The sequence below is a fragment of the Podarcis cretensis genome (genome assembly GCF_951804945.1).
Source record: "Podarcis cretensis genome assembly, chromosome: 3".
Lineage (NCBI taxonomy): Eukaryota > Metazoa > Chordata > Lepidosauria > Squamata > Lacertidae > Podarcis > Podarcis cretensis.
In genome coordinates, this window is record NC_137172.1 from 22,692,437 (window position 1) to 22,715,569 (window position 23,133).

General features: G+C 39.4%; 2 protein-coding genes across 3 annotated transcripts in view; one reads left to right on the forward strand and one right to left on the reverse strand.

The window, feature by feature from the left end:
- The window catches only part of ABCG5 (ATP binding cassette subfamily G member 5), a 231,802-nt gene extending 227,391 nt beyond the window's left edge, over nucleotides 1–4,411 (forward strand). For both annotated transcript variants that reach the window (XM_079968681.1, XM_079968680.1), the window contains 3 exons: nucleotides 372–557; nucleotides 1,700–1,812; nucleotides 3,144–4,411. In XM_079968681.1, coding sequence (XP_079824807.1) covers nucleotides 372–557; nucleotides 1,700–1,812; nucleotides 3,144–3,340 — 496 coding nt within the window. In that variant the 3' untranslated portion in view covers nucleotides 3,341–4,411. The remainder of the gene's footprint in view (nucleotides 1–371; nucleotides 558–1,699; nucleotides 1,813–3,143) is intronic.
- The window catches only part of DYNC2LI1 (dynein cytoplasmic 2 light intermediate chain 1), a 58,583-nt gene that overhangs the window by 33,844 nt on the left and 1,606 nt on the right, over nucleotides 1–23,133 (reverse strand). Inside the window, exons 3-12 of the mRNA XM_079969113.1 lie at nucleotides 21,835–21,869; nucleotides 19,667–19,736; nucleotides 17,992–18,080; nucleotides 15,762–15,948; nucleotides 14,089–14,157; nucleotides 11,735–11,812; nucleotides 11,033–11,109; nucleotides 9,986–10,056; nucleotides 9,429–9,526; nucleotides 8,452–8,544 (exon numbers count right to left, since the gene is read on the reverse strand). Of these exons, the coding sequence (XP_079825239.1) occupies nucleotides 8,452–8,544; nucleotides 9,429–9,526; nucleotides 9,986–10,056; nucleotides 11,033–11,109; nucleotides 11,735–11,812; nucleotides 14,089–14,157; nucleotides 15,762–15,948; nucleotides 17,992–18,080; nucleotides 19,667–19,736; nucleotides 21,835–21,869 (867 nt within the window). The remainder of the gene's footprint in view (nucleotides 1–8,451; nucleotides 8,545–9,428; nucleotides 9,527–9,985; nucleotides 10,057–11,032; nucleotides 11,110–11,734; nucleotides 11,813–14,088; nucleotides 14,158–15,761; nucleotides 15,949–17,991; nucleotides 18,081–19,666; nucleotides 19,737–21,834; nucleotides 21,870–23,133) is intronic.

Genomic DNA, 23,133 nt, shown 5'->3' on the forward strand with positions numbered 1-23,133 from the left:
ATATAGAAAGGGTCCCTCCACCATGTGAAAATGTGGCATATCAAGGAGAAGGCTTCTACCCAAGCTGCCTCTTGATATTCTTTTCCCCACAGCTGTGGCTTGTGAAGAATGATAGAATCATAGAGTTGGAAGGGACCATGAGGGTCATCTAGTCCAACCCCCTGCAATGCATGAATCTTTTGCCCAATGTGGGGCTTGAACCCACAACCCTGAGATTAAGAGTCTCATGTCAAACTTGACCTTCCCAGAGCCACCATTTATCTTCTGCTCAGTCATGGCCAATTTACTTATCTATTTCTGAGCGGAAAGATGGAATATTAAACATATTGCTGCTGCTGCCTCTTTTTTAAAACACCCATTTTTCTTTGCAGGTCTATGGGGTTTTACCCAGCAGCTTCTAGCTTTGGCTATTTCTTTGCTGCCCTCGTAGTACCTTATATAGTAGGTGAACTGATTACACTTATTCTTCTTGGCATCATTCAAAATCCCAATGTGGTCAGTGGCGTAGCGATGCTACTTAACATGGGAGGTGCCCTAGCTGGAACTGGACTTGTAAGGTAAGGGAAAGAGTTATTTGCAAATATAAAGATACAGTTACACTATATTGTTGAAACAGTGATCAGTGATCTGTGTTTATAATGATTAAAATTGTTACTGGGAAATGATGGGAAATGAGAGCATTGGGCTCAACAAGATAACCCGTATAGTTAGCATCCACCTGTCTTGAGAGACAATGGAGTTAGCCTACAGGGGAGCAGTCAAACCGCTGTGTTGGCAGCTTCAAAGTGATCTCTCCGGGGCACAGGCCTGTATAGTGTATATGAAAGTTCTGGGCTGCCCCCTATTGACCTCGCTAATGTGGTCCAAAGGAAATCAGAGCAATCCATTTGGCACCAGCTTGGCTATACGAGTTGCTAGAAGGAAGCGGACAGGATGCCATCCAACTGTCTTAGGACTCTACTCCAGATTTGTGTAGGGTTTACTCCTTAGCTGTTTCTTCTCCTAAAGATGTCCCACAAGGCAGCAGAGGTTTTGGTTCAGAGATTTTCCCAGGTTACCTTCCCAGGTTGATGAGCCCCATCTGCCTCTCACTTCCCTCTACACCACGTGCAGAAACTGCATTCTTGACCATTGGACCCACTATTGGTCTTGTTCACTCAATCTGCCAGAGCCTGTCTGGGGAAAGGCAGGAGAAGTCCCTAACTCACCGAGGGTTTGAGACCCAATGGCTACTCTCCCCCAGTTTAGCTGGCCAGTTGAAGCTGTTCCCAAGGTGTAGCTGTTGTTGCATGCTGACAGCTTCTAGAAACTACAGGCAAGAGCTGAGTGCAGGGCAGGGACCAAAGGCAGACAGACTACCCCAGAAGGAACACGATGATGTCACCCACCAGAAGTACTGCCCCTCCCCTAACACCCCGACTCTTCGTGTGTCCGACTCTTCGTGACTCCATGGACCACAGAACGCCAGGCACTCCTGTCTTCCACTGCCTCCCGCAGTATGGTCAAACTTATGCTGGTAGCTTCGACAACACAGTCCAATAAGCTTCATAAAAATGTAACAAAAGTCCATGTAATCCACCATGGTTTCCGCCTCCGTTGTTGATATACGTGAGGCTTATAAATGTTTAATATATGCTGTGCCGCGAGATGGGAAACAAGATTACATAATTTGGGCATGACTTTTGTTTCGTTTCTGAAGGAATTTGGAGGAAATGCCAACTCCGATTAACATTCTAAGCTACTTTACGTTCCACAAGTACACCAGTGAGATTCTTGTTGTGAATGAGTTTTCTGAATTAAAATTTACATGTGGTAAGTACTAAAAAGAAAACACAACACCTCCAATTTTATTTATATGTTTTATTCATAAGATTTATATCCTGCCCTTCATCAGAAATTATCTCAGGCTGAATTGCAACTATTAAAAAAATCCAGCGACCCACAATAGACGAATAACATGCAGTGGGAGTTATCCAAAGTAATCCATACATCTATCCCATAAAACAAGCTGAGCTGGATCTGTCCAAATGCTCAATTAGTCCAGGATACTGTTTTCACAGTGGCTGACGATGAACAGCCATAGCTAGTGAACAAGCCGGAGGTGGGAAGAGCCAATCTTCACCACTGAGGTCATCTGGGCTTCCAGTAACAGAGGAGAAACCAGAAAATCTATTTACCCTGATCCAGCAAGGGAGATGAAGATGAAGATTAAATTTATTACCTGCCACGGCAGGAAACAACAATTTAAAATTCAGAATTAAAAACAGATCAGAGTCACAGGAATAGCGTGAGTCCCAAAAACACATATATCAGGTGTCAAAGGTCAGGGGAAAAAGGTGTGTTGCATTTGCAGAAAACTGTATACAGTACTGTAGTGAAGAAGCCAGGTGCACATCTGCAAACACACCACGTTTTCAACTAGTCAACACCAGGCACAAGTGCTGGGAGCTCAAATTGTTCTCAAAGCGCTGCAAAAGGCTTGGACACATCAGCTACCCAAAATCTAGTTTGTTCTCAGGCAGGAGTCAGAAACGGGGGGCAGAAACCTGTTGGCTACTGCAACTGTGCTTTATTTTTGTTTCTTGGGCTAAAGAAAGTAACTCCATTCAGAACATGTGATATATAATATGTAGGAAAAGCAAACGTGGGAGAAACTAAGACAATGGCTTGGCTTGGCAGCACGGTAAGCCAAACTATGGTTTAGTAAGCCTGTGTGAATGTGCAACCTCCTGGAGAGGAGCTCACTCACAGCCATTGTGAGTACTGCTGCACTGCCCTGAGCCAGGCCAAAGTTTGGTCTAGCATGCTGCTCCAACAGGGATTCCTGGTTAAACTTTCTCCACACTAACCATGAGCTATAGCCAAGTTACTACTGAGAACCATCTGATTCTGAAAGGACAGGTGTGCTTCCTGGAAATCTAGAGCTTTCCATATGGACATCTCAGCAGAGACCATGAAGAAGCGCTTTCAGCTACTTGGGCCAATGGGACAAATCACCTTGAGAAGGGGTGGGATGGATTTAAATCTTGCCATAGCTGTAGCCACTGGCCCCTAACCAAGTGGTCAAGCTTTCTGAGAATGTAAACGTCTCCTTTTAGAATCTTCAAACCAACACTGTAATCTGAAAACCTTTCTTTTGGTAGGTCACTTCAATGATTCCACTGCGGCTGGGGCTCCCTGTCCATTCTCCCAAGGGGCTCAGGTCATTGAAATGATGTTTCCCGGTGCAGCATCCCGATTCACATCAGACTTTTTAATATTATATGCCTTTGTCCCAGCAGCCATAATTCTAGCAATTATCAGTTTTAAAATAAGAGATCAAATTATTGCCAGGAAATAGACGTGACACTAAATGGTCTATATGCTATTTCACTCTTGCAATGTGTGAAAGTACAGCGTGAACTATGAAATCTAAACCATTCCCCGTTATTTACTTTTAGTTCTTTGGTGCTAATATTATGATAAACAAAAGCAGCTAATCCAGCTGTATCTCTTGCAAATTCAACTGCCAGGGCTGCATGAACCGCACCCTCTTAAAGAAAAGCAACAGTCATATATTGCCTCTTAGGTATTCAGGAGGATTTAGTTTTTCCACCCCAAACCCAGTTCTGTCCGAACAGCTGACTGGTGCAGTTATTTCTGTTCCCACCCCCCACCCCGGACTGATTCTTTTCCTCTCCAAATTGTGTTTGAGCAAATTATTTCGGGTGGGGGGGATTCTTTTGTATAACATCTTTATTTTTAAAATGACCAACTGCATTAATTTGTGGTAATGTTTAAAAGGTTCAAAATAGCAATTTACAAAAGTCATACAAAAATAGAAATTTCCTTTGCATTTTCCTGTTTAAGATCATATAGTTTTGCTGAATACTTCAATTCAAACAAGCAAACAAAAAATTCATAAAGAATTTGTAATGGTTAAAACCTATAGTCCAACAGCCCAAATCATCCAATAGTCTAAGTAGAAATGCAACTTTTATCATATTATGCTGGCAAAATACAGAAGAATTGTGTCTTAACTGGAGGGGAAAAAATCTCACAATCTCACGCTGACTTTAATATGCTGCAGCAAAGGTGAAACTGAGGATCAGGGCATCGACCTGCTGTTAAGATTAATGTTCAGAATGTCCTTTGAACTTTTCACAAACCAGTTATCTGATGTTAAATGACACAGAATGTGTCTGCTTTTCTTCTTCAAACGTTTTGCAACATCTGAGTCATCTCTTACTGAGTTTAACTAAGAGAAGTGATTCTGGCACAATCTACTATACTGATCATAAATAACAATGACCATAATTATAATTAAGAATTTATCAGGGGGTTTTACGCATTTTACAAGTGTACAAAACATAATGACTCAAATGTATGAAATGCAGCTTCAAATCTGGTTGAGACATACTTCTCAGTCAAGAATCAAACTCCATTTCTTTCCAGGTTTTAGAGGCATTTCTTTTGTACTGTTCTAGTTCCTAAAATGGAAACATATATTGAAACAGTTTTTAATGTATAGTTTTTTGTAAGTTAGTTTTGAGTTTCATTTTTGGAAAAAAAAGCTTCTAATAAATGTAATAAATAATAATATCCCCCATGATATAAGGAACTGCATGTTCAATTTTAATGTGAGAACATTAAGTATTATTCTGCAATATATTGCAAATTTTAGATCTCATCCAGTCTCTGCTATCATTACTATCATCATTGCATATAAATCGGTATGCATAAAAATAAAATGAAAGACATAAAATATGGCATTTTAGAAACAGTGTATGCAAGATAAGCCCAAACACCCAGCGGGGTCTAAACTGCATGGAATGTATCAGCGGTATCTATATATCTTAATTATGAATGAGTTGTAAAAGAAATCCAGATTGTGGCACACAGCGAATTAGCCATGATTAAAGCAGCTCTCATGTATGCCTTTCATAACACTAAACAAATGGCAGTTTATCTTTTTATGTCATGCTGTATGTGCCATTCTAATACTGAGATCCACCGCGAAATTACTGAAGTCCATTATTCTAATTGCACCCATATCATTTCACTTTTCATTATCTACTACTTGTGGTTTCAAAGAGCAATTATCCAGCTGCTACTAAACTAAGAAATGATGTTCATTTGCTCCCCCAAGTGCAGCCTAGGGGTGCAGATCTCCCAAGTGACCAACAACACAAGTGTTTGCTAAATGGGAGCTCTATCTTCAAATGCATGTAGCTATGAACACCATATATTCCAGGGACGAACCAACCAGTCTTTGCTTCCATATGTTGCTTGGGACCTTCCAAAGGCACCTGACTGAAACCTGTTAAAAATTGGACCCCTTTATGTGACCTGCTAGATTATGAGCACAGTCTAGAGTACCCCCTGTGCCGCAGGGATGCTTTGCATGCTGCCGCAAGTATCTTTCCTATAGGCGTAGCAGTATGCATCACTCTTTAATGGTTGGGGAAAGTGTTGGGACTCAGTTTTTCCTGTCCAAAGTGGATTTGGCAGAGCTGATGGTGCTGAGCACTCTTGCAGTGCTAACAGGAGCACTAGCACAGATGTCGAGGTGGGTTTTTCTTCTGCCCAACACCATTTGGTTCACGTATCCAGAAATCTCCACAAGTCTTCTTTCACAGTTGCTTTGCCCTTGCTGAATTAGGACACAACATTTTCTTTGTGTGAATAGATAGATAGCAGATACTTACCACCACCACCACTTACAAAAACCACATAGTTTATGTTTCTGGCAGATCAAACTTCTATTTCTTTTATAATTTTGGAAAACATTTTGATCAGTGTGGGCCGTGTTGTATGGCATCAGAATAAAAAGTGAAAATTGTTGTCACAATCATGGCCTTTTCGTCGCACCTAACTTCATTTTTAGTTAGCTTACATCAACATCCGTATTCTTTTTGTAATTTTGCACAACTTGGCAGAGGCCTCATTTTTTATTGGGCTTGCTAGCTGACTGTAGCGTCTTTAGCAGTAGTGAATGCTTGATATTTTATATGGTTCTGAATTGTTCTTATAAGTTGTAAGCTGCCGTGGCATAGTATAATTTAAAAGAAGTGCCATATGGATTTATTAAATAAATATAATTTCTGAAATGCATTGTGCTCATTTCTAATTCTTCTTGTGCATCTGACTAGTAGTTCCAGTCATTCAATCCATATATTCATTGGTTCATTCACACCTTGCAATTGTAATGATGTTTCGTCCTACTTAATTGTTAACTTATCAATACATTGTTGTTAGTTGTGTGCTTTCATCTTTTTTGTGGCTGTGATGAGGAGAAACGGTTTTAGTTGCATCTGGAGTTGCAGCCTCATTTTAGTTGCATCTGGAGTGATGAGGAGAAACGGTTAAAGCCTGCCCTCCCCAATGATCCGGATGCATCCAACATCACGATTTTACTTGTATCAGGAGTACTGGGGGAAGGACAGGTTAATGCTTCTTTACAGTATTCGGTTGTGCTGGGGGTGCTGGAAGGGGGCTAGGTTAATTGCTGCTTAGGTTGCTCAGGTTTTTAAAATTTCAAAAGCACTATTAAATGGCCTTTAAGCATCTGAACAACTGTCACTGTACAGTGAGCAAACTGTTAGGCCAGAGAAAATCACGAGAAAGACAGAGAAGCATCCTGATCGGGGCCTTTGGTATATTATAGCAATGATGTATTTCTAACGTCTAGATGAAATAGGCTATATGGCTGATGCAGATCACTGCCAAAAAAAGAGAGAGGTCCAAATAAGCACTAATGGATCAATGGATGCCCGGCAGGGGGTGCGGTAGGGGGAACGGGACCGTTTCTTTTATGTGCTGCTGTTAAGAAAGCTTGCTAAGAAATGCGAGTCTGGTTACTGTTTGCAGGTGTGTGGTCCCTAATGTCAGTAGCACTATGAGAATTATATTAAACTCTACAGATAGACATTCTGAGTCCAAAGAGCAACACAAAATGATCAGGAAGAAATGCACAAAAGTCTACTTTTCAATTGGAATAAAAAGCTACCATGCATGAATACCTTCAAGAAACAGAAACACAAAGCATTATGTTTGACGCTATAACTTTAACATAAATGCTCCTCTCTATATAAATGGTTTATGTATGGAACAAAGGAGTACAAAAAGGAAGGAAAAAAAGATTAGCTTTCTGAAGCATTTAATACTTACTTCTTGAGATAAGGGCCATTTCACTCTCAATTTTCATATAATTATGGGAAATCCTAATGCATTTAAAAACTGAATGTAGCCAGGGAATTGTTTTCTTACAGATATATACAGGGTTATCTCGCAGCTTTTAAGATCAAATGAAATACAAAAATCCCAAAATGTTTTCATAAAGGGCAGTTCAAATGTTATAATAATCTTATAATAACTGAACTCCAAGATGGAAATTTTAGGGAAATAACTGCAGATAATTTTCTTTTTACAGAAACTTGTCTATTACCATTTTTTCTCCATAATAGTACCAACAACAAAAGCTACAGCAACTTCCAATGGCATCAATACAGATTAAAATCTTTATAAAATAAAAGAGCACTGAAACTAGGAAACACCTGGGAAAATATTAATTTTCAATATTATTTAATCAACTTTTTCTAGTAGCCTATTTTACTTAATAAAAATACCATCCATAATCATAACCTTAGTATGAATGTAAAGCAAAAAATGTATGTAGCAAGCAATTAAACTGAACATTCTATTTTGGGTGACACATTAAATCAATTCAATAGAATGTCTGAGGACTACATTAGTCATTAATTATATACTACTTGTAATCTGCAAGAAATAATTTCAACTGAGATTAATTTTGCACCATGACTTAAAATGGAAATTCTTGCTGAGGTAACTCTAAATTAATGCCCTGGAATAAACCTGTCAGCCTAAACAAATTTTCCAATACTGGAAGTAGTCTAGAGTTTGTCTATTTTACTGTAGATTATACTATACTATAAAACTGTGAAATCAACTAGATAATTACTGGCTCAGGTTTGTAGGCATGGTCACTGACATGTTCAACTAAACTTGAGTAACCTTAGCTGGAGTGTTATGAAACTTCCAGAGAAAATATGGGGTTACTTTAGTTTAAGAACTATGCTGTGGCATTTTGCAAAGCTACCTTTCACCTTTAGAAAATGTAACTTGGAAAACTGCCCTGGAGGTTAACCCTGGAGGTAACACTCAAAGTTCTTCCACGTCTGCAACTGCCATCAGTGTGGCTTACTTTGCTATAGAAGCAGATTGTTTAAAAAAATTATCTGAATTATTTATAGAATAACCTTCAATAATATCAGCTAAGGCCGAGAGATGATGATGTGTCCAAGGCCACCTGAGCAAACTTTATGGTTAAAATGAGACTTGCAGCTATAAATGAATGTTCAAAGGTACATACGTCTGGGCATACGTACAGTGCCTGAGAAATACCAGTGAGATTTTCTTTAATGAGCGACATGAACGACTGCTGTAGCATACCTGGTTCTTCTGAGCGCGCATAGCATCGACTTCATATTCACCATACTGTGGATCTTGAGCTGGGTCCTTTACTTCTTTGAAAACTCCGACATTCTGAAACAAGTGCAGGTGAAAGAGTAAAATGCAGTCTCATTCTTTCCCCCAGGTGTGTCTTGAAATATCCCTAGAGCTTGCATCTCTGCCATAAATACGTTTAAGGCATCAACCTGTACGAACTGCAGAGGCTTGTTTGTATACCTCCCTCTTCAATATGTGTAATGAAGGACCAGTTGCATGACTGCAACCAAGCTGGGATGGCATGGGTGTGCTACATATATACACTGTTTCTCCTTATGGGGGCTAAACACACCTTGCAAAATACTCAATCCTCTGTGCGATGAAGCTAGTTCATGTAACAGGCACCTCCAAGTGATCCTGGCTACACTGTGAACCCCTCCAGCAGGTCCACATGTTTCGAAGACAACTGTATGAAACAGCCTAGTTCCCATCAGTATCAGCTTGCATTTATTTCGCCACGACAAGAATAAACCTACAAAGATCACGTGAAGTGACTTTGCGTCTATGTTCTCTGTGAAATAGTGTCCCAGTTCATATATAACAGTTCAGGTCACATAAAGCATAGTTTATTAGAGTGAGAATGAGCATTGCACCCAGACACTGAGTCCTCTTGTGTGCCACAGCTGAACACTTGGGTGTGGGGGTTAAGCCACAGGTTCCTGTTACATCTAAACTAGGAACCCCTGGTTCAAGGTTTAAATCTTGATCAATGAATTAGGAAATGAAAACAGCTGTGCACAAAAAGCAAAGCCAGTACCAAGCTTAAAGTTTCAATTCTTCCATAACTAGAAGTCCCAATGAAATTACTTTACTTCTAAATAATCTGGCTTGGGCACAACCGTGCAGCCACAAGAATTAACAAATATTGTGAAAAGAAATAAGGTTAATAAGAACATCAAAGAACAAAAAGGTATACACACCTTTGGTGGAAATGCCTTCTCAAACACCTTTTTCCATAGATCCATAGGTGTCTGTGCATGCAGCTTTCCAATATCACTATTGGAAGCAGGAGGAGGACCTAGTTATTGTAAGAATTGTAACAATGGTCACTCCATCATTCAAATGGCAAACAAGCTACTTGTCTGAATGCATTCCCCTCAATAATTTAACAAAATTGTCCTACATGAAGGTTGTTATACAAATATGTAAGAAACAGGTTCCTGAAGATAAGCACTAGCTTTCAACATTGAAGCTGTTATACTAGGGCTGCAATCCTTTGTGTACTTTACACACTTTCCTGGGAGTAAGTCCCACCAAATTTAGCAGGGCTTACTTTTCAATAAATATGTATAGCATTGTTGTTAAACATTGCTGTACCTTCTTAAAACTTTCTGATCATTTTTCTTTAGTAATCATCATACACAAATACATTTTGTAGACATTTCAGAATCCATTGTTCATTTTTGTCCACTTCAGCCTTGTATTCTCTTAACAGTAAAAGCTACATGCACAATAAATAGATAAGAAAACCACCCACCTATTTGACTAAGAGAGTCCATTCCTGCTGGGATAAAGAGTGGCTTGTTCTGATCTACTGACATGGATTTGCTTAAAAAACATGACCGGAACAAAATGAATATAGATCAGTTACCAGGATTTACTAAAACGGACAAAAAGCACACTCCAAGAAAGGCAAGTTACAACTATGTCCTTAAACACATGTATTTGCTTGAATGAGAACTGAGTTGGTCCAGACCACCAGCTGTCTCCCCTTCCTTGCTCCTTAGATGTATGCAAAGAACATACTGTTTTAATTTATGATTTATTTTGTATTGACTGTTTTTGTTTCTTTTCTTTTTTTTTTTAAGAAAAGTCAGTACCCCCCCCCCCAGTTACAACTGCGTCCCATTCAAATCAATAGAATTGATGGACAGCAAAAGTTTAATTTCTGCTGATGGAAGCTTTGACGGATCCATTTCCCCTCCTAGCTTTTTCTATAAAGCTCCAATTTTTATTTTTCTCTCAGCAGCAGTCCTTCTGACAACTGGGATTGAATGGGAGCTCCTCTCACCCACCCTTACAGGCATGGAGGTCCAAATTCAGATCAGGACTGGAGGAGGGAGGGGGAAATGTGCTAAATTCGCCAGTGCCAAAGGCCCAGTCTGGACCCACCGCTCACCTGATGTTTTTGAAAGAAATACTGTGTACTCGAGGACAAACCACGCAATCAACATTCTGTGTAGTCTGGGCCTGAGTCTACTCTATAAGCAGATCTCCAACATTTCAGCAGGGCCTTTTCAAGCCCTGTCATCTGAGATCATTTACCTGGAGATGCTATGAACTAAACTGAGAGACTTGGATATGCAAGTTCTATCACTGAGCTATTGGTGTGTCCTTCACATAAGTTAGCCTCTTTTCCTGAAACTGTTTCATCAGCCTTTATATAGATCTATGAGCAAGAATCCTGTATGAAACAGAAAAGCTGACAGATTCCCCCCCCCTTTTTTTTTTTACAAATTGCCAGTATCCAGCCAATAGAAGGTTTTGGGAGAGCTTGCCAATAGTAGGAAATTGTTTAGCCTACCTCCTATCAAAGCCAAATGCTAAATGGTTAATGAGAGTACGTGTTTTCAGGAGCAGAGCTTCAGATTTGCTGGTGAACTGTGAACAAAGCATAAAACTTGTGTTACGCTCCTCCTAGTAAACACAGGAAAATACTACTCCCAAGTCACTCAAAATTCATCATAGGACTGTTATGTTTAAGATTTAGCTGTTTCAGTGTCCTGAAACAGCTAAAACTTAATGCCCCCAAATAATAATAATAATAATAATAATAATAATAATAAAACTATTGCACAACGCTGTTATAATACATGGCTACTGAAAACACACAATTAAAACACACAATATAACAATCCCAACATTAACATATAAATGTCCATAAATAAAATATGTAGTAAAACATAATTAAACAACAGCAATTAAAACAGGAGACTCAGGTCAAGAGATTAAAGGAATGGCTGTGTGTCTTCAAAAGCCAGCAGAATGCCAATACAGATGAGGCTTCTCATATCTCAGTAGGGAGTGCATTCCACAATACCAGTGCTACTAGTGAAAAAGATCACCTCTGTGCCATCACAAGCCAACAGTCATCAGGTCATGGTAAGACTAACCCACACATTGGGTTATTTTATTTTAATTTCTTTGTTTGTTTGGGAAATGAATAAGAGTTGAAAGGGCTTGACTTTGGCAGGGTTGTGCCCATGAAATACAATAATATACATACCACTAAAGATGCTCCATAATAATGAGAAACAAAGCGAAGCGTCTTGTATATTATTTTTTTCATCTCCGAATCAAATTCCTTTAAAAAAAGAGGGGGGTTGGGGTGGAAAAAATCTAATGAATAATTTTACAGTTTTTCACAATGCGACATAACATTGCCCTCCTTTGTGTGTAACACTAAGTCAACATTTGCCAACAAGTAAATGTGTGGGCTTCCAGAGAGTAAACTTTGACCACTTTGCTCCTCGCAGGTCATTCTGTTATTGTACTAGGCCTGTGGCTCAGCTCACTTACAGCTTGAGGCTTGTCCAAAGAGAGCTAAAGCACAAGTTCAGTTTGGATGACCTGCTAAGCTAAACAATAGCTTAGATGAGCACAGCAAGAGGATGACCAGGGAAGATCAAAGCACTTCAATAGTATATGCATATATTTCCCAAAGACACACATTTTTGCTTTGCCTCACAAGGGCTTATTTATTCTACTTTAGAGGAATGCAGCTTAACAATCTTGGGGAAATGTCATTTACACTCCATTCAAAAGCAACCAATAACACTGGCTGCTTAATAAAGGAAGCAAACAAAGAAACCTAGGCTGGCGCTATAAGGAATTATGCATCAATGACAGGTGACTTGCCTAGAATGCACTATGCTGCCACCTAGGGGACCAAGGATGGATCTTTCCCCAAACACATGTCCTGCCTGCATGTGCTCAAACAGTGCAGGAAAGATAAGACTGCAGTTTGGTGTTGTGGTTATAAAAACAAAAAGGATGAGAAATGAATTAAAAGCAGACTCTGAAAGAACCAGCACTGCCGCATCTGATGATAAATCATCAGCACTTGTGAAGAGACAGGCACAGCAAAGTGTTTTCTACTGATCAAGTGTGCACACGTTGATCCAGTTGAGGGAGGAGTATGAGAGAAAAAGGACACGAGGACAGTACTAAGTTTAGATCAAGCAAGGTAGGGACCAGATTAAAGGGCACCACACATGACATCTTCTTGGGAAGTCCCTGCTGCATCAGGGAAATGGTCCATCTATTCTAGCATCCAGTTCTCTGTGCGGCCAATCAGATGCCTTTGGAAAGCCTGAAAGCACTCTCCCCACCAGTGATTCCCAGGAACTGGTATTCAAGGGCATCCTGCCTCTGGCAATGCAGGTAGAGTATAGCCATTGTGGCTAATATCCATTGACAGCTGTCTTTAATGGTCAGTTCTGTTCTGGGGAGAGGAGGTCATCTCAGACACATTTATACTTCCAGTTAATGGGTAAGTGATGGAACTCCTATTTGGGGACTTCCCTGGCTTTTTTCTGGACCAGTCTGGATAGTAGGCCTTCAAAGTTTTCATCCCCAAAATGTTTTTGATTTGAGTTCCTACTGAAATGAGGCTGCATTTTAATGTTGTACTAAATCTTGTTTTTAAGTTGTATTTTAATCAATTGTTTTTACCTGGTGTTAGCCGCCCTGAGCCCAGTCTTGGCTGGGGAGGGCGGGGTATAAATAAAATAATAATAATAATAATAATAATAATTATTATTATTATTATTATTATTATTATTATTATTACATTTGCTGGGAAGGCAATCTTAAGATTCAGCTAAAAATGAATAGTGTCTGTCAGAAACGCCACCGCTGCATATGAAGAGGCTGTTCATCTTCAAAGATAACTCTACAAAATAACCTAAAGGCCATGTGCTAAAGGAGAGAATAAGGCCTGAAGGTCAACATAAAAAAAGGGGAAATATACAGGAACACAGGAAGTTGCTTTATACAGAGTCAGACCCATTGTCTAACTCTATTCCAACCGGCAGAGTCACATGAGTGTTTCTCAGCCCTACCAAGGGATGCTAGAATTGGAGCTGTTGGTATATTTCACAGTTGGTACAGTGGTACCTCGGATTACATATGCTTCAGGTTACAGATGCTTCAGGTTACAGACTCCGCTAACCCAGAAATAGTGCCTTGGGTTAAGAACTTTGCTTCAGGATAAGAACAGAAATCGCGCAGCGGCAGAGTGGCAGCAGCGGGAAGCCTCATTAGCTAAAGTGGTGCTTCAGGTTAAGAAGTTTCAGGTTAAGAACGGACCTCCAGAATGAATTAAGTACGTAACCAGAGGTACCACTGTGTATTGCTAGTATATGTTATTCATATTTTGTCTTATTTTCTTCATTATTATAAATATTTTATTATTGTTTCTGGAGGATGAATGACACAGATGGCAATTACATATGGCTGTAATTGCCATTTTGTTCATATTACTTTTCTGATTTTGGAGAGAAAGAGCATCAATAAAAAAGTGTCCTAGGCTACCACAATACAACAGAGGGGGAGAATTGTAACACAGTTATTACTTACATGAAACATATCATATTTGCTCCCGATTATAACTAGTGGAATTGGAAACGGATCAATCAGTTCACGGTCCTGTTAAGAAAGTGGCAATACTTATATAACATTTTTTTTACAATCCCTTTTTTCAGATAAGAACATGCTGAGATGGCTTCAAAATAGTTCACACATGGGCTTCATTGTTGCATAATCTTTAGGAATAAGGAGAATTTAAGACTGCACAGCCAATAATTTATAATGGAAGTAACTGCAAGTAACTCACCAATGTCTTAAGTAGGAAGAATTCAAATTCCTTTCCATCTAACTCAGTCCAACCTGTGAAGGTGCCTCACCCCTACTTAGATGGGTACACCAAACCCCAATGTGACAAGAGCACATTGACTTTACAAATGGCTTTCCATGCTAGCACTTTCTTATGGAAAGAGGCATGCCTAGGGAACGAATCCCTGAAGTTTCCGCTCCTTACATATGCTTAAGCTCAAGACAAGCAGAGCAGCTAGTATTTGCTTCACCAGAGGCAGGAAGAAATCTTCTTTCTTGTTCTCCTCCAATATAAGCTCAACTAAGATGCACATGAAAATTCTGCATCTACAGAAGCTGCAATGGATGAAATTTGAGCAGGGGTCTTGGAAGGGGTTTCTTCTTGTTGGGTGGCCGTCCGTCATGTATGATCTAGTTGAAATTCCTGCATTGCAAGGGGCTGGACTAGATGACTTTCAGGGTCCCTTCCAACTCTACAATTCTACGATTCTATAATTCTCACATGCACATAGCAGCTTCAGAAAAGACAAAGGTGGGAGGTGGGCTGTGACTCCTTCCATTCAGGAGTGTGAGTTGGCATCAGTGCGATAGGTGAAGCAAGGGAGAAAAATACGCCCGTTTTTTAAAAGATGAACTGGGCTACTGAAAGTCATAAAGGAAGCAAATTTAAGTCTATTGGGTCTTTTATTCATGTTCATTTATTGCTCACATTAATAGCTACTTTATAGTATTATTTTTACATCCTCGAATTGTGCACTATAGAATATATATATATATACGTTGTTTAGACACCGCATACACACAACATTTGTACAAGATGAATGCATGATGCCAGGCACCTTTTCAATTGCATCTTTGGCAATCTATTTTACTTTCTTCAAGAGAGCACATTAGCAATTGAATTTCAAGGGCTTATGTTAACATCCCTGAAATTTTATAATTTAATTAGTTGTCACATTATCAAAAGGCACTGAGTCTGTGATAGACACTTGAATAAATGCAAAGTATAGAGTCGTGCTGAAGGCTGCTATAACTACACCCTTTCCTCAAATCTGTAGCTTCAGTGAGTTGCTTTGCCAGATAACTTCTGTACATTCTAGTTTTCACCTTCATTTCAAAAGGAGATTATAAAATCAATATCAAACTGCGTCTGTAAAACTGTTTCTTTTGATTGTTGTAACATGCCATAACAATCACATTAGATGTCTAACAAGAATATATAAGAAACCTTTTTTCCTTGTTTCTGCCCCTACTGAATTTTCATTAAATTGCTATAATTTTCCACTGAACAAGTTCTTCTACATCAAATGGATTTTCAGTCATGCATAAAAATCTAAAGGAATTGTTTATGATTCTCAAAGCGATTATCTTTAACTGTGTATGAGCCTGTGACATCTGGAGAAAATACTAGTTCTTACTGGATGATCCTTTGGCAAATTGTTCCATATTCTCTGTTTAATTTCAGTAGCTGCTTTAGGATTTGTTTGTCCCAGTTTTGTTATAACTCTGTCTACATGCTTCCTAGTGGCTTGTAAAAGGCTCTCCATGGTTGGCCACAGTTCATTTGGCTTTGAAAGATCCAGGACAAGAACGATAGCAAATGTCCTACAAAAAGAACAGAAAGACAGCCTAACATTTTTAAAGGCACCTAAAATATTCTTTACACAAGAAGTATCTCATACAATGGCATCTAAACAGCAGTTTAGAGGAGCAAAAAACAAACATCCCAACCCACAAAACCGAAGCAAATGACATTAAATATGGAAACAATGTTTGCCATGCCCGGAAAATGATTTGTACTCTACTATAAATTCTTTGTCATGATATTTTATTAGCTGAATTTATAAACCTGGTTACTACGGGCTGAGTGAACTGTTTGGGAGAATTAGATGGAGCAGCATCGCTGGAGCTAAGGAGTTAGGAACTTGACAAGTAAAAAGGAAACAAGCGCTGATGCTTGCTTGTTTCAACAAATCATAGTTTAAACTAACCAGTTATTTGCAGTTCACACAGTTAAGCCCTGGGCTCCTTGAGGAGTAAGAGTAGGATAAAAACTGAATGGACAAATTAATAAATATACAACAACAAACTGTGGTTAGTTCAAAAATGAAACTGTGTTGGGGTGGAGAAGCATGCACACCTGACACTTGCTTCCGATTGTTGATGTAGTGCTACACCATGGGTTAGTGGCACATCTAAAAAAGGCAAATATCCAAGGTGACACTTTTAGTTAAGAGATGAACCAGCCTCAACCAGCCTCTTAAAAATTGAAAGAAACAGGGAAAATAGGAGCGCTAGCCTGCATGAAACTTTGAACTGCAGACCAAAGCATCTGGCTAGCCTGAGTTCATAATTTCAAATTCTTTAGACCAAAAAGTGGTCCGCTTCTCCCCACACCAACATCCTAATGTTGATTTTAATTGTAATTCATCTGCAGCAGCTGTAAAAAAAAAAAAAGGTAACTATCTTACCCATCCACATGAAAATCACTTTGATTTTTCACAGTTATGCACAAAGAAATCAATTTAATATCTTCCCTCAAGTGTAACTACACTGAGAAGAGAGGACCAGGGCCTTTTCCACAATAGTATATAGCCTTTTCCCACTAAATGCTCCGTTGAGAGCAGAAGAAAGCCAACCAGCACATTGACTTCTGTTGAGAGGCAATACAAAATTTATTGGTTAGGTGGTTTGTTTGGGTTGAAAGGAAAGCTAGTTTTAAATCTACATTAAGCAATTATGTGCAATGAATGCTGGTCTTCGGCCAGTCCCTATCTCTCCTTTGTATCTCAAGTGTTGTTGGAAACCTAAAATGTTGCTCTGGGATATTTGCAAGAATAGATGCAAGTGTAATGAATAAAGCTTACAGCTGCTGGGAGACAAGCTAGTCTCCTACAACAGTAATATTTCCTGTATTTTCTCATAGCTGGTGTTTTGAAAAATGTCTTTCTCTTTTTCCTTAAATGGAGCTACTTTCTGAGGCAGGTATCTTTCTTTTAATAAACCAACTTTATTTTTTAAAAAATGTTATTGCTACATTTATACCCCACCTTTCCTCCAAAGAGCTTAAGGCAGCAAATATGGTTCCCCCATCTTAGCTATCCTCAGAACCATCATGTAAGGTAGGTAAGGCAGAGAGATAGAAACTGGCTCCAGGTCCCCTGGTGAGCTTCGTAGTTGAGTGGGGATTTAAATCCTGGTTTTCCAGGTCCCAGCTCAGCGTTCTAACCATCACACCACACTATAGAATGTAGTTCTATAGATAGTAGAGGGTATAAATTTCAAAAAGCAACTGGAAGCACAATCCTATACATGTCAACTCAGAAGTAAGTTCCATTCAGTTCACTTCCAGTAAGTGGGCACAGATCTCCAGCCACAATGAATGACAAAGTAGTGAAACTGAAAAACTGACTCAGATGAAGGTACGACTGACTACTGTTTGCCAGTGGAACCTGTATTGACTATACGCCATGTATACAATTCCAGGTCCCACACGTGCAGGACAAAAATCTAGAGGCCACAAATGACTATGAGGAAGAGTAATAAACATTTGTAAATGAATAAGGTTGAAGTTTGAAGTTCAATGGAAGAACTGAGCTGTCATAGAAAGATAGCGGAGATTAATTATGAAATTACCAAATTCATTACCTTATGTTAGCTGTAGTTATTGGTATGGGAATCAAGTCCAACAATGAAGTTCCACCACCTAGTTCCCAAAAATTAGCAATGTCTTTGGGCTGGGAAAAAAGTTTATTTGCATTAATCATTTGCACAAGATTTTGATAGATAGCATACATTGCAATACATATCTTGTATGATTGATCTGACATCAGACAGAAACCCAGCAGAGAAGGTTGGGTTGTCTTATCAGGAGTTTAGAAGAATGCCAGCAATGGATTTTGCTGACAAGGTGTTGGAATATAAGATTTACACATGAAACTTGAGAAGATCTTCTAAGAGACACTTCACACTTAGTCACAGATAGGGAACCTTTTTCTGCCTAGGAGCTACATTACCTTCTGAGAAATCTTCTGGGGACCACAGGCTAGTTGTGGACAGGAACAGAGGCAAAAGTAGGCAGAGCAATGAATATAAAGTTTATCTTTGTACAGCAGACTTGTTTCTGAATGCATTCACCTGCCCCCATGCTCTGTTTGGGCAAGCAGGGATCATTATGAGAGTTCAAGGATACATTCCAGTCCGGCAAAAACACTATACAGTGCTACCTCAATTTAAGAACAGTCCGGATTAAGAACAATTCAGTTTATGAACTCTGCAAAACTGGAAATAGTGTCCCAGTTTGAGAACTTTACCTCGGTCTAAGAATGGAATCTGAATGGTGGAAGGGCACCAGCAGCGGGAGGCCTCATTAGGAAAAGCGTGCCTCGGTTTAAGAACGGTTTTGGTTAAAGAACGGACTTCCGGAACGGATTAAGTTCGTAAACCAAGGTACCACTGTAGATGGGTGTGAAGCAAGTTCAGGGAAAGGCTTGAGGAAAGAGGGTGTGGGGTGGGGAGAATCCCACAGGCCAGACAGAGAAGCCAGGAGGGCTACATTTGGCCCTGGGAAGTTCCACACCCTGATTTATGTGATAGTCTTTATACAATAGTGTTCATGGAACAACAACAACAACAAAAGAAAATACATATAATCCCCACTAATCCCCAAACACCCTTTACATGGGTTGTAGGGAGAGATAAGAAAGCCAAAACTAGCCACAACGCTCTGGTGTATCTTGCATCTCCCCTTGCTGCAGCCCACATAAAGAGCTCTGCTTATGCGCTTGAAATCAGTGCCAGGAACAGAAAAGGAGGAGAGAGACAATCTGCAGAAAAGTCATTGGTTTTCCCCTGAGCTGATGAGGCTCATTTGACAGCAAAAAGAAATCAAGCCTTTATTTTATTTTAGTATTGGCCCAGCCCTGTGGAATAGTCTGCTAACAGAGATTCAGTAGGCACCTTTTGTTTCAACTTCTAATGACTGCAGAAAACTTTCCTATTTCACTAGGTTTATGCAGGCAATTAAGAATACATCTTTCCATAATATTTAGCTGATTTTTATATTTTTGTTTGGTATTTATTGCATGGTTTTATGTATGATTATTGTAAAATGCTCTGTTTTTATGAATAGCAGTATATAGATATTTTTATAAATAAATAAGTTTGAAAAATGAACATATTTCTCCAGCTATCAAGGTCACTGCAAATTAGAGTTCTGTCTGGAATGTGGTTGCATAAATGTCAGGGGCAGGCTTGATGAGGTACATAACACTACTGATGAACCAAAAGGAGATTATATAATCTAGTTTGTCAGCATACTTACTGTATTGTGCCCTTTTGCTCTTCTTCCAAATGTATACTCCAAAGCTAAAGTTGGTTTTGGAATTTCATCCCTGGAAAAATTAAGATCACACACACACACAGTGAGTGAGTGAGAGAGAGAGAGAGAGAGAGAGAAATTAACCTTCTTCTTAATAAAATTAAATTTGCCCTATTATCAAAACAGTATTTTCACAAACAACAGGGGAAAACAAAACAGTGAAAATGCTTCCCAAGTTTCTTGGAGTGAGTTTGCATGGGATGGCAAAACTCAGTGAATCATTTCTGAGAACTGAGATGTAAAAACTAGAACACGGCAATATATAATAAAGATATGACCCAAGAAAAAAGGGTTAATTGTCTATATTTTTGCACAACTGTTTTATCTGGGTACAGTACTCCAAGATTGGGAAATTTGGTAAAATAAGATTAGAGTATTAAATACAGAGCTGAGCAGAAATTTATTTGCTTGCAAATAAGAGAGATGCTGGAAATTAAAGGCTGCAATCCTATACTTACCTGGCTGAGAAGAACAGAGCAATATTTCTTCCCCGTCACCACCCCCTCAAATCTGCAATGCTGGAAGAAATTAGAATGTGGTGGGTTTTTTTCTGCTGCTCTCCATCAATGGGAGGCTATGCTGCCATGGGGGGCCTCCGCTGAACCAGCTTAAAAGTGGGGCAGTGTACATTTCTCTTGGAAGCGTTCCTGCTGGCTGTAGACATTACAAGGCCCCAAAGTGGGGTGTTGTGGGGCAAAGCAAGGCTGGTGACAAATTCTTATGAAATTTAACTTAAATATTAACATCCTTAAATCTTCACATTATGGAATTAAACATATTAATTCATCACTTAACATAAATAAAATCCTAAGCCAATTAAGTATCTGCAAACTGTTTTCAGTTAATTTAACTTAACATATTTAACTAAATAATAATTAAATTTGATCCACTCTTCCTGATCTCCTCCTTCTGGTCGCGGACTCTTCCGGTTAGATCAGCTAGCTCCGAAAAATCCATCATCTTCATAATACTTTATATTTTAAAAAGCACACCAACTTCTTAGCATACGTGTCATGCTATGCTACGCCTGATTAGTTCACCTCAAGTGACTGAAACTGTGCATTATTAAATATCACAAGATTTTAGGGAGAAGAAGATATCACAAGATTTTAGAGAGAGGAATTCCACACCATAAATGCCTCTCTGGGTGGAAAGTGTTTTTTGATTATCTATACAAATTATTACAAATATTGAGAAAAGGAATTCTGTGAAGCATGAAAGATCATAGCCAGCCTTATGATGCGGTGAAGAAACTGCTATGCATGGTGGATTCCAGAGGGCTTACCATTTTCCTGTCTCCCATTCTGTGTCATTAGCAAATATGAGCTGCAGAGCAGGTGGGAAAGGAGGAGAAAATTTTGAGTAATATCCAACTAAGCCATACTCAGAGTAGGCCCATTGAGATCAATGGACTTAAATGCATTCATTTCCATGGGTCAGCTCTGAGTATAATCACTCTTTAAAGTGTTTAGGACTATAGGCCCAAACCAGCATGATGAGTTGTGCTCTGAAATGACACTGGATCACGGATGTGATGCGCCACTCTAGTCAATATGTAGTAGAGGCCACAGCAGAGGCCTATGTGGTGGGGCAGAGCCAGTGAGCCACCCTCTCAACATTGTTGTCACTGCAACCTGCCTGTATGAGACTGGGCATGGCAGCAGTGAGGCTGAGGTTGGGCACAACAGTGGAAGTAGTGGGTCTCTTCTGCTGGGCAACTACATGGGCCTGACTGCGCCACCACTATGCGTTGTCCAAGCAAGCTGCAGCAACAACAAGTTCAGGAGGGTGACTCTGTCTTACCAGATGGACTGCTACCCTCCCAGAGTCATCTAAAAGGGGGCCATGCAGAACAGCAGGTCCAATACATTCCATCACCTGCCTGAGGCAGCCACCTCACTTTACCTAATGATAGGACTGCCCCTGAGAGCAATGTTACAGTGTTGGTAAGAATAAATCATAAGTGTTTTCAGACAAGTGTTCTGAGGAACATATTTCCACTGTTTGAAGACACACTGTTAAGGTATGTTCCAACAATGAAACTGTTGATGTTATTTAGAATTTTGAGTACGCAGAAAATATGAGATACTTCTCAAAACTTAAACACATACCTGTCAAGGCACCTCAGTATAATAGTAGTCTTTCCCTAGAAATTAAAAACAACAAAGAATACTATTGTAATGTCATTAAAGCATAAATATTATATCATTCTACATGCTGTAATGCATTCTTCTAATCATTTCTAATAAAATATCTGAAAATTACAAATGTAGGCAATTATATGTCATCTTATTACAGGAAAGTTAGCTGCCAACTTTCTATCAGAGTGTATCTACACTGCTATTATTATTACCATTATCAGAAATGATTGGAAGTGACAAATTTAGTAATGGCAACAAGAAACTTAAAAATACAGGCATCACAGTAGCAATCAGTTTAGCCATTTGTATCCGCCATTGGTAATTGTAAATAACAGGTTGATCAAATGATCGCCTGCTACTGGAATTGCTTAAGTAATGGAATGGAAATAAAATGAACGCATGAAATGCACATAACAACAATATATAATTTATTGATGCTTTAAGAAAGCAGGTGCTGGGTAAAGTAGCTTACTTTGAAAATTATCTTTAAAATTAATGTTTACAGTTTCTACAAATAAATTAAGCAACGACTTACGGTAAGTGTTTCACTATTTAATTTTATAATGTTGGTTACAAATATTTTTATCATTACCATCCTGGATAAACATACTTAACTACTATTTTCTTTAGAATCAGTGGCACTTAAAAGTATTGTTGTTGTTGTTTAGTCGTGTTCAACTCTTCGTGACCCCATGGACCAGGGCATGCCAGGCACTCCTGTCTTCCACTGCCTCCTGCAGCTTGGTCAAACTCATGTTGGTAGCTTCGAGAACACTGTCCAACCATCTCGTCCTCTGTCGTCCCTTCTCCTTGTGCCCTCTATCTTTCCCAACATCAGGATCTTTTCCAGGGAGTCTTCTCTTCTCATGAGGTGGCCAAAGTATTGGAGCCTCAGCTTCAGGATCTGTCCTTCCAGTGAGCACTCAGGGCTGATTTCCTTCAGAATGGATAGGTTTGATCTTATTGCAGTCCATGGGACTCTCAAGAGTCTCCTCCAGCACCATAGCTAAAAAGCATCAATTCTTCGGCGATCAGCCTTCTTTATGGTCCAGCTCTCCCTTCCATACACTACTGGGAAAACCATAGCTTTAACTATATGGACCTTTGTCGGCAAAGTGATGTCTCTGCTTTTTAAGATGCTGTCTAGGTTTGTCATTGCTTTTCTCCCAAGAAGCAGGAGTCTCTTAATTTTGTGACTGCTGTCACCATCTCCAGTGATCACAGAGCCCAAGAAAGTAAAATCTAGAACAGCACTGTAAATTAAACAAA